Source organism: Siphateles boraxobius, unplaced genomic scaffold (assembly GCF_051911475.1).
Source record: "Siphateles boraxobius isolate OS27281-9 unplaced genomic scaffold, OSU_SipBor_1 151, whole genome shotgun sequence".
In the NCBI taxonomy this organism is placed as follows: domain Eukaryota; kingdom Metazoa; phylum Chordata; class Actinopteri; order Cypriniformes; family Leuciscidae; genus Siphateles; species Siphateles boraxobius.
Window position 1 is genome coordinate 717,501 of NW_027508757.1, and position 12,541 is coordinate 730,041.

Below are 12,541 nucleotides of genomic sequence, written 5' to 3' on the forward strand. Positions count from 1 at the left end.
TTTAAAAAGATGCTACTAGTGATTTTTACATTGTATATTATTATAATTTTCATTATAATATTAAAATATGTATGTATGAATATGTGTATATATATATATATATGTGTGTGTGTATGTATGTGTATATATATATATATATATATATATATATATATGGATGTATTTTGTATGTGTGTGTATATACAAAACTTAGTGTATATAAATAAATATATTAAATTTATTATATCTAAAATATAAAAATCACTCTATTTGATGCTGCTAGTGTTTTTTTATTGTATATTATATTGGTCATTATATTATAATTTTTAAGTTTTGTGCTCATGCATTTTATAGAAATATATCTCAATCATGTAAAAAACACTAGCAGTGTTTATATATATATATATATATGTATTTAAATACAATATAGAAATGCATGAAAAATTGTTTTACATATATATAAAATCGGAAAGTTAATTGTCCATTCATTTTAATACTGCAAGTGTTGCAGATATGACATAATTCCCGTTTAATCGTCTCCTGTATCAGAGATAGTAAAGCTCAGTCTGTTCACGGTCAGTAACAGCGCTGAACGAGTTCATGATAAACATCAGTAATAATGACGTTTACTGTCACTGTCAGATCAAGGCCGTCATTCTTAATCACATTTATTATCCAGCAGTGATTTAACTGTAGAGAGGATTTTCACATCATAAAGCCAAACAAACATCTGTCTTTAATAGTTTTATCTTTGATTATTTTATTAATCCGCTGTTGCCAGAATGTTCAAGATTACAGAGTAAAGTTCATGTCAGTTTGTTTTATGTATTGAATTTTGATGCATCATTACCTAATATAACTGTATCATGTGAAACCTGTGTGTGTTCGTTCAATACTTTAACAGAGAAACCAGACCCGAAACACAGGCATATGTAAACACCAACACTTCTGTGTGTGCATATTATTTATTACTCGCACTAAAATGGAGAGCAAAGCGAATTGTGGGACTGAAAGAGGGATTGGATTGATAAACAATTGTGATCAATGTGTTTCCAGAGCTTTCTGTCCTAATTTGACCTGGTTGTAGAGAATCAATGATCAGAACTGAAGTTTATATCACTGAAAGTATAATGCTAGAAAGTTAAAGCTAAATTACCATCATGAGAAGTGTGTAATCATCATCTTTTATTACAAAACAAGGCTTTGAGCAATAAAAGTGTTAGACTTGTGCTTTCTAAATTGAATAAATTAGCAGTTATTGTGTGTTTGGTCTCTGGCTGTGTCTGTAATTTGCCTTTTTTATGCTCTGCAGTTTCTTTTGTTAGACTAAATATTGCGGATAATTAATCTCCCGTCGCCTGCATAAATTACTCACCCTGATCCCATTGTTAAAAGTGCAGAATTAAGCAGTTTAATTCATTTTGTAAAACGACTTAAATTGTTCTTGTTCAGCTTTAGTTCTCGTCCCAGTGAGACGAGATGGAGCGTTTTATAATAAATGAGACCGGCAGCGTTTTTTTCTTTTTCTTATGCATAATTGATCTTGTATATGAGGCAGATCAGCGTGTAACTTAATGATTGTTCAATCATCATTAGAGTTTGTAAATGTGTGCTGTGTGTTAGTTCTCTGTATACCTCAGGTATACTTGAGCCAAAGTACAGATAGTAAAATAGTACTCAAGTTTAAAAGTATTCGATCGGTTCGAGTCTATCAGGTATTCACTTGAGCGTTGGTAATTCATGGCTGTCGTCTGTGTCTGTCGGACAGATCAAGAGCTGTAAATGTGAGCCGGAGATCCAGGCGCTGACGCTGAAGAGTTTGCTGTATCTGGAGCGCTACATGTACCTGATCCTCTTCAACACGTACCTGCACCTGGAGAAGAGAGACTCGTGGCAGCGCTCCTTCAGCCAGTGGATGCTACAGGTGAGATGAGACCAACAATCAGTTATCCCGCCAGAAATCCTTCCTAGAATCTAGTTTTACAGCACAAATGTGTAAATATGATGAATAGTTCTCTCCTTTATTTCACGTTGCTGCTTAAAAGTTTTCGTTGCATAAATAAGGCCTTGTTTACATTAAAGGTCTTGATGCCCAATTCTGATTTGTTGCCTATATCCGATTTTTTTTTGACCGTCTGTTTACACTTTCTTTCAATTGTGACCCGTATCCGATTAATGCGTTTACACTTGACGTACTATCTGAAACATCACGCATACTTAAAGATGGTTCTTGCATAGATGAATGAACGCGTAATATGCTTGATGCTAGCTCTATATGCAAAGTTCGCCAAACATCAGCATGATTTTGAGACGGAGGACGAAAGGTCCATCGTTGCAGCTGCGCGTGTGCTTCAGTTATTGTGTGCAAGAGATCTCAGGACTGTTGGGAACGTAAGACACGATCTCATGAAAGTGCGTATCTATACCACTAATTTTATTACTCGTGCCATTTATACGGCAGAAATAGTTTTCGCGTGCATGATACGCACTGGAAACCCCTTTGGGTAGGATTAGGGGTGTGTGGAGTGCGTGTGTTTTACACGCCATAAAATGCATATCATATGCACACGAAAACTGTGTATCATATGCACGCAAAAACTATTTTTGGCGTAAATGGCAAGAGAAATAAAATTTGTGCTATAGATACCCACGAGAGATCGATTCATGAGATCGTGAGCGCAGTGGGTCTATGGCATAATGAGCAATCCAACCTTTGATATGTTGTGTCAACGTGTGTCCACATTTGCAGATGCTCGTCAGGGTTTCTCTCGTCATTAAACCGTGGAGACGTAGCCGAATGCCTCAGAAAATCCCATCTGCCTGTTTACATGACAGTCGCATTGGCACATGTCTGATTTATATCCACATATGAACGAGGCCTGAAACCGATCTCGAAATATCCGAATGCATGAGTTTTTTTCCTGTTTACACTGTCATAGAACACATCCGATCTGTGTCACATATGAGCAAAACATCGGGATTGGGTCACATTTCACAGACAGTGTAAACGAGCCCTAAGTCTTCAGTTCATCTTCATTTGCACCATAATTTCTGCTGAGTTCATCATGAAACTCCTCTGCTGTTTTGCAGTAGAACTGAACTATACTTGATATGATTTTATCTGTGATGTGCAATTAAGTCACATGTATATTGCATGTTGCAGAAGTATGTTTATTATTAGGGGCCAAGCACCGTTCGTCGTCTTCTGCTGTTTTTTAGTCTATGGCAGCCCATAGAAGCATTTGGTAAAAAGTTGTGAAATTTGGCACACTGATAGAGGACCGTACCAACATTCAGCTCAACTCAATCCCTCTAGCGCCACCTACTGTCCAAATGTGCACATACGGTTTTGAAACTTTTGAACTGTAAAGGCTAGAAACAAAATTCCTACAAAAGAAACTTTTTCAAACTAAGTTTCACAAATTTAACCGGATTATCTTCAGACCACGCTGGCAAAAAACATGGAATTCAAGTTGATTAGTCTCAAATAACCCATGAATGAATTCAACGAAGAAATGAAAACGTGAGGCTGTATCTCCACAATGCTTTAGCGTATTCTGACCAAATTTGGTGTTTGTTATGACAACCATGACTTGAGTTTCAGCACAGCACCACCCAGTGGTCCGGAGATATAAAAAAGGATATATTTTAGCATATAACTTCTAAATCGGTTTCAGTTAAACGATACCCAATTTTACAATGTCAGCAATTTTTAATTTAGTCGTAAATGCTATTCAAACGCATTGGCGTATCGGTATGAGACTCTGAATGTGCCATCGGCACCATTCCCTGAAGGTACTCAAAGTTTAGAGACAGCGCCATCTTGTGGTAAATAATCCTAATGGCTTAGCATAAAAAATGCTAATGGCTTTTAATTAATTTTGTCTATTGTAATGAAACTGATCTTAATAGATTCCTTGGGTCATGCTGAAAACATAGATACCTATTTTCCCATAATCCTGTCCGACGTTTTGATTTTCATTAAAAACCTACTTTTTCGAACTCCTCCGAGACGGTTTTTCCTATTTGCACCAAATTTGAGTCAGATCGTCCTCAGACCATGCCTGCAAAAAGTTATGGATTTGTGTCGGTAGACAAAACAAATTTGATGGCATAATGCATCTGAGGCTGTATGGGAAATCCAACACTGACCACACCAGATCAATTGGGTGTCAGCGCCACCTATTGGTCAAAAGTAATAAGCAATTATGTCACATTACAAGTGATTTTATTTATGGACTTTCCACCATTTTACTTAAAATAGTCTGTAAATGTCTTGAAAAATTTTAGCAGTGGATCAGATGCTCGCTTGATTATTAGCTCCCTGTCTCAACTAGTGCGCTTTTTTAACATCCCTTATTTAAACCTCAAATACAGAGCAAATGCTACTCCAAATTTGCAATAAATGTTGTATATGTTATCACCCATCCTAGTGTTGATCCTGCTTCAACTTCAAACTTGATTTTGAAAGTCCACCACAAACCTCAGTGAAGTTTAACTGTTAACTCAGAAACAGGGCGCCAGGAAAGCCAAAGGTGTGTGTGTGTGTGTGTGCATTTGTCGCAGTTTGAGAAGCTCCTCTTGATTGTTCTGTGGTGAATTCTCTTCTCCGTGTGAATCTGTGCTTGTCGAGCCGTAGCCATCGCTTCATTTGGACACGTACCCTGGAATTTACAAGCTTATTCTAGCATCATCGAGGCCGCTGATTCAAACGTCGGGTTTCACGAGGTGTGTGTGTGTGTGTGTGTGTGTGTGTGTGTGTGTGTGTGTGTGTGTGTGTGTGTGTGTGTGTGTGTGTGTGTGTGTGTGTGTGTGTGTGTGTGTGTGTGTGTGTGTGTGTGTGTGTGTGTGTGTTGAGGCCAGCTGCGGCTCACGGTAAAGTCTGGAATTTACTGCCATTCCAAACAAATGAGTGTTTCCCCCCTGCACAGAACAGTGCGATTTCCCCTGATGCCTTTATACACTCTTCATCTCCTGCAGTTCAGCGACGGATGAAGAATTGAAAGAGAACAGTTCTTAAAGGGATAGTTCACCCAAAAATGTAAATTCTGTCAGTAATTACTCTCCCTCATGTTGTTCAACCCCGTAAGACCTTCGTTCATCTTCGGAAGACGAATTAAGATATTTGTGATTAAATCTGAGAGCTGGATCACTCCTCCATAGGCTTCTAAGGGATTGACACTTGTTCCCCGAAAAGTTTATCGTTAAAATAGTCCAAGTGACTACAGTGGCTCAATCACGCATCACACACATGACCAGCGTCGGCCAATGGTGAGCCTGCGTGTGACGTACAACACAGAAGCGCTGCGCTGTTAAACTAGTGAACTCACTCGAGGCCCACAGAGAAGGAAATCAATAGTTGAAACAAAGCTGTTAGTTTTGTTAGTTTTTGCGCACAAAAAGTATTTTCGTCGCTTGATGAACTTAAGATTGAGCCACTGTAGTCACTTGGACTATTTTAACGATGTCTTTAATAACTTTTCGGGGAACAAGTGTCAATCCCTTAGAAGCCTATGGAGGAGTGATCCAGCTCTCAGATTTAATCACAAATATCTTAATTCGTGTTCCGAAGATGAACGAAGGTCTTACGGGGTTGAACAACATGAGGGAGAGTAATTACTGACAGAGTTTTCAGTTTTGGGTGAACTATCCCTTTAAGTTTTTTGTTTTGTTTTCCCAGTGTGATTTGGTTCAGAAGAACCTTCAGATTTGATGCACTGAGAAACATGCTCAGTTGAAGTAAACTAATCTAGAGCAATCTCTGATTAACTCATCAGTCGACATCACTGTCCTGTCACACGTGAACATCCGGCCTGGTTTCTAGTCTAATCGATGATCACAGTCTGGGTTCTGCCTCTGACCCCGTTGACGCGACTTTAACCGAGAGTTCAGCACGTATGAGAGGAATGTCCGAGATTACATACAACATCGACATGCTGTAGATTAACAGGAAATCTAATATGTAAAAAATAAAAATAAAGAAAACCCTTGTATACTGTGTAACTCAGAGAGTATACAATAGCATTTTGAAATATTTAAAATATTTTTTACAAAAAAATTGTCTTTTAAACAATAAAAAAACTTCTGTTACTTGAAATGAAATAAATTTTAACTGAAACTAAAATATAAAACTTTTTTTGATGAAACTCCCAACTTATTATATATTAATAATATGTATATATTATTATTGTTTACATGTATATATTATATTGTTGTTGTTATTATTATAGAGCTCCAACTAATTGCGAAGGCAACATTTCTCGTTTTCCTTTAGTTTAAATTAATGTTCTAAAATAACTAAAACGGATAATAAAAATTAATAGATTTTTATTTTAAAACAATAAAATGACACAGCAATATTTTTAAAACTTTAACTAAAATTATAGCAGGATATATAGAAATAAAATTATGAATAAAAACCTATATTAATGGTTAAATAAAACCGACAGCTACAAATGTTGTGCATTGAGCTCAATTTGGGATGGACAATATATCAAAAATGTTCTATATTAAATATAATACCATATCTTATTTAATGACCCCATGAAACTATTATTTTTGATTTTGTTTAAATCACGTCAATGGACTGATTTGATTCTATTCTAGTCGATATGACCATTTATTAATGGATTTACAGAGACTGTGAGCCCTGATGAAGTGTTTTGTGGAGTGGATCTTCTCAGGCGTTTTACTTCTGTCAGTTCTTCAGAAAAGAGCCAATGTGCAGCGATAAAACCTGATAAAGTCTCATTCCAGTGAGGACGGCTGACCGAGACCACACTGAGCGACTCTTATGTCATTCCTTCAAGATAAACTGCTCACGCTGAATTATTTATCATTTGTTTTTATTCTATTTTTTTATTTAACCTTTATTTAACCAGGCGAGCACATTGAGAACACTTTCTCATTTACAATGGCGACCTGGCTAAGATAAAAGCGTTGAGGTACAAAAAAACATAAGTTACACATGTAATTACAAGACAAAGAGGTACACAGTAAACATAGAAAATTAATATGTAATATGCAGATCCGCAGATCAGACATTTACAATTTTGTACAAATAATGCAACAAAAAAAGAAACGGATTAGCATGTACAATGGTCAGACAAAACATTTGCTAACAATAATTTAAAAGTACTTAATGGGACAATGGGTTAGGGTTACAAATTTGTAAGTTGCTTTGGATAGTTGCTAAATGGATAATTCAGTGTTTTAAAAAAAATGTTGGTTGTTCTTGACATGTATGATTTTTGAGACCTCCTGCACTTTTTAGTTCTTAAAAAACATATGCCCTTTTCCAAAGTGTTTAAGTCGTATTTAGGCTCTACTAGAACAGGTTTTCCTGCTTGAATGTTGATTATTTTCCTCATATTCTCCATTGTTGCGGCTCCTCTCTTCCCAGTCTGTCAGTAACGCTCTTTTTACTTCCTGTCTCTATGAAGCCCCTCCTTCTGAAAAGCACACTGTGCTCTTATTGGTCGGCTGGAGAAGTGTGTTGTGATTGGTCGAGCGCTTCCAGTGTGTTTGGGAAATGTACCGCCCCTTACCATAACCGCCAGTTATACACACTACTAACTAACTCAACCAGGCCCCGCCCCTTTATTCTGCGTATGAATTATTATAATGAGGAATATTGTGACGTGCTCCCGGAAGAAACTCAAGACTACAATGGAGGCGTTTCAGGAGTTCAGAAACACTGACACTGATATAGAGAAGAACTCCCGAAACCTTTTTCATGCTCAAACATCAACATTACACACTAAAGAAAGATGAACACGGAAGAAAGCAGAATAGCTGATCTATAAATGTTTTTCAGGAGCATATAGAGGTAAATGAATGTAGTGATGATGTATTTTGCTGTCATCATCAACAAATACATGGTTTTATTTTGGCGTAATGAATGTTGCGATGAAAATTAATAATGTCTGAGTACAAGGATATGTGATCTTACAGAAGTCATAATATTACAGCTTCAGATACAGAACCATCAGTTTAATAGTCATGTTTGTTGTGCATGTGTCCTTATTTTCATCCTTTGATTATTTGTCCTCATTTTGTTTAGTAACTCACTGGATGTAATTTAATGTGTGTGTATTTCAGCAGTGGCGTGTGTGACGCAGTCACTCCGACTAGCCACTTTAACAGGTTGAAATGTATAAATTTTTCATTAGTAATCTTTTAAAAAGGCATCTGAAAAAATGAAGTACGTGCAATGCAGTGTTGTCAAAAATATCGATTTTCAATGCATATCGACACTGAAATATCTAAAACGCGGATGAATATTGTTGGAATTTCAGGACTTAAACTTTGGCTTGGGATTGCTTATTGCACTTAAACAGTCAAACACACACAAAATAATGTATAGGCGAGTATTCACGCAAACACAGTGAGTTATGTTTTAAGTGTATGTAAACAGTTGGGAAAGAAAACGCCCGTGTAACAGTATAATGGATCTGTGCGTCGGCTCTTAAAGTGACAGCGTCCTAATATTCCTGATGCCGTTGTGATTTTAGCATTACTTTTTCTGGATGAAAGTCAGATTTAAGGCCTGTTCACACAGGGACGAATTTCTCGTGCGATATTCTCTGACGTTTAACGCCTCGTGATTAAACAAAGGGCGCCAATGCGAGTGTGCACACCGACGCAAAAAACGCCACGCGTAAAAGCGTGATTTTAAAAAAAAACGCCTCGGGTTCATTTTTTTGGTTTGACGCGCCACGTCAAAAACTATCCGACCAATGAGATTGGCGCTTTTGCTCATGTGTCTGGAGCTTCTGGAGTTACAGTAAAACACAACTTGGGGGCGCTCAAACACAAAACGTCTTGGCGAGCACACATACGTAACGGCGAAGAAGATATACGGCAAGTAGCGTCTACACACTGCCGGGAAGGAGACGAGGAAGATGCAAGCCAAGATAAATGTAGAGCTGTTGGTGTCGGAACATAAGGAAATGTATGACAAACGCGACAGCGACTACAAAAACATTGATAAAAGAGAACTGTTATGGAGTGGTTTTGCAGAGCAAATGGGCCTTGATGGTGAGTTTCATTTCACTAAATTGTCTTTCATGTGCATAGGCTTGTAACTTTTTCCAACAAACGTTTGACAATCGCCATCGTTTGTGTGCTGTAGTGTAGTGTTTGTGTTTACATTAAGCGCCATCTAATGTCAGGGAATGAATTTGCATGTTCACTCGGCTCATCGTCAGTGAAAATCGCTTGGGTGTGAACACAAAAAACGCTGGCGAATAACGCGCGCCGATATTCGTCCCGGTGTGTACGGCCCTTTAGAAATGAACAACACAGAGATTCAGCCATATTGCAATTGGATTTTTTTATAATGGCAGTAGAGTTTGAGCGATTAGTGTGTGAATTCTATTTGGCTCAACTTAAGCAGTAAATTATGAGCAATTGTTATATTTATATTTATATAGTCTAAAGACTGTTGATAGACTCAAGTTCAGTCTGGTTTATAAAATCCCTTTTGAAGTGCATTTAAAATCAAGAAGCGTTAGTCCTGGAAATGTTTGTTTCTCTCCTTCAGCGAGTCATCAGTCCGCCGGGGTCAAAGGTCAGTGCATGTTTCTGACCCCGCGCTCAGTTACTCATTTGAGGTCTCAGAGGTCGATGTAAGTGCATATGTGCAGTTCGATTTAACCATCAACATCAGGGTTAAAGTGGACTGATGTTACAAATGATTATGAAAAGGAAAGCGCATCAGGATTTATTATTTTAAATAAATAAAATAAATAAAATGACATTCCCTCATGTCATTTCAACATGTATATTTTCTTCCGTGAAAGGCAAACTAAAGAACGTATTTTGTTACAATGATGCCAGAATTTCCCCTTTTTTTTAGTGAACCTTTAAGGTCATGTAATCAGTGTTTGCGGTGATGTTCACACTGTGTGTGTGTGTGTGTGTGTGTGTGTGTGTGTGTGTGTGTGTGTGTGTGTGTGTGTGTGTGCTTGTCGGGAGATTTACAGCTGCTACTATGGTGTGTTTGTCAGGATTTCTGTGTTTAAAGAGCAGCAGAGGATGATGGATGGTGTTCTGCGCTCATAACATCTGTCGTTTCACTGGAGCCGAGTGTTTGTCTGCGCTCCTTCCTCTTTGTGTGCGGTGTTTGTTACTTTTATTGCTGCCGGTGAGAGTCGATCCAGATCCCATTCGCACCTGACGCAGGGAATCATGGGAAACCTCGAGTGTTTAATACCTCAATCCAGCTGTGCGTCACAACAGAAACTCTCATTTATGATTCGACTACAGCTCTCAGAATGAAAAAGACACACACACTAACCGCGTGTGACTACAAAAAAGTTAAGTTTGTCGAAACTAAGTTCGTCCACACTAATACTTTTTTGTTTGAAAACGCATCTTTTTCTCTCAGTTTTGGCCTTCTCTCCTTTATTAATGAAAACTACACTTTTTTTGAAAACGCTCTCCAAAGTGGATAACTTTGAAAACGCAGTTTCCACGTTGTATATGGACTGTCAAAACGGAGGCATTTAAAAACGATGACGTAAGTTTAGTCATGTGACGCATTTTGTACCAATAGATATTCATGTTTAAACCGGGTTGTGACTCTATTTTAGACACACTGTTGCTAAAATATGCTCTTCACATCACAGTCCTGCAAAGATGACAGAACATTTACTCACATTTGCTGAGAGCCGTTGTGTTTTAATCCACACATATAATGGTGAGTGAGTGAGGCCTGGACGCTTCAGTCAATGCTGAGATTATTATCATTTTTTTAAATTATTTTCAGTCAGCAAAACAGAATTACAGAATAAAAATAGTAATCGTATATGCGTTTTTTAAATTTTTATTTTTTTTAAACAAAACATATTCATACTTTGAACAATTAGGTAGAGAAAAACTTGTGCATTACAAAATATACAAATAACTATATTGTTTGGGACATAAAAGGAGAGGATAGGGAGGAAACGCTGAGATATTTTGTAAAAATAAAATGATCCTGCCAGAAGAATTGCCAGATAAATGTATTATTTATTTATTTATCTCAGTGAGCTTTCGTGAGGGTTTACGCATGCGCTGTAACGGGGAATTAGCGTTTTCCAAAAGATTCTCATACACACAAACGCCTGAAACGCTAGTGTGGACGGAGAGCGTTTTTAAACGAAAACTGTTTTCAAATGTGTCCGGATTAATGTAGACGTAGCCTAACTGTGAATGTTGATTTGACCAAGTTTAACAGCGTGATGTCTTTAAGTTTGAAGCTCATATATGTCTTTATATACTGCGTTACGAAGCTATTGTTATGGTGCTCTGTTGGATGGAGGGATGTGTAGATATAAACAGATGATGGATGTATAGTTCAGAGGTTCAGGGTCGTGACCCCTGTAGTTTCTCTCTTCTCATTCTGTGGCCTTGACTTTTTCAGCGAGTTTTACCAGTTCTTGAATCAACAGAGCCAAAGTAAACAGGCCCGCAGTGCTGCTTTATACTGTGTGTGTGTGTGTGTGTGTGTGTGTGTGTGTGTGTGTGTGTGTGTGTGTGTGTGTGTGTGTGTGTGTGTGTGTGTGTGTGTGTGTGTGTGTGTGTGTGTGTGTGTGTTACTCCGTCAGGACCAGATGTCACCAGTTCACCGGCCCGAACGACTCTCAGGGTCCCAGAACCGTTACCAGTTTAACATTTGTCTTTGTGAATCAGAGTACGAGTTGAATTGGCCACACTTGAAGTAGACTCTGAATGACAGGAAGAGGAATAGCACACAATCCAGTCCAACAATGAATGAATTTTGTGTGTGTGTGTGTGTGTGTTTTGTGTTCAGGTGGCGTCTCGGGCGGGAGTTTACGAGCTGTTGAATCAGTTGGGCTTCTCTGAGTTTGAGGACCTGAGAGACTCAACTCTCTGTCGTCTCCGTCGCCGTTGGCAACAGCAAAACCGTCAAGGGCTTCCGTTCAGAGGAGAGTTCATCTGAGAAACACTGATGATAAACGTGGACGACCGAAGCTATTCAAGCGTTTAAATCCAGTCAGACACCACTGTGAGGAACTGAACTGAGAACATGAGCATGAATATTCATCATGTCTCTTCTGTGGATGCTGTTTTCTCCTTTATTAATGTCATTTGTGGTTATTTTCTCTCTCCGTACTGGTATCTCATATCTGCTATTAACCTATTTTTAATTTAACAGGACTCTTTTAATGTCCCGTAGTTTAGGGGATTATTTGACGTGTGTTTGCTTGTATAGTTCATTCACTCTGTTCTGGTTTTAACATTTGAAGACTGCAGTAACTGTGATGTTTCTTTTATAAATGAGCGTTTTTCATGATGAAGACTTTCATAATGGCAGTCTCCATTAAAAATCTTTTGTAACAGGAATGTGTGCGTTTACTGACTGATTTGTTTTCAGAGGATCTTAAAGGAATCGTTTTTTTCTTCATATATTTAATATGCCCGTATACTGAGTATTATGAGGGTTATTGTTATCTAAAACAAACAAAAAAATTCATTACTTGAAATAAAATAAATATTAAATAAAATAATTTTCATTAATAGTTTAAACAAAATAAATATTAAACTTAATACAAAT

The 12,541-nt window shown here is 37.7% G+C and overlaps 1 protein-coding gene across 3 annotated transcripts in view; it reads left to right on the forward strand.

Moving 5' to 3' along the window:
- The window catches only part of pald1a (phosphatase domain containing paladin 1a), a 91,198-nt gene extending 78,868 nt beyond the window's left edge, over positions 1–12,330 (forward strand). For all 3 annotated transcript variants that reach the window (XM_077230857.1, XM_077230859.1, XM_077230858.1), the window contains exons 19-20: positions 1,748–1,903; positions 11,777–12,330. In XM_077230857.1, the coding sequence (XP_077086972.1) occupies positions 1,748–1,903; positions 11,777–11,926 (306 nt within the window). In that variant the 3' untranslated portion in view covers positions 11,927–12,330. The remainder of the gene's footprint in view (positions 1–1,747; positions 1,904–11,776) is intronic.
- The last annotated feature ends 211 nt before the right edge of the window (positions 12,331–12,541 follow it).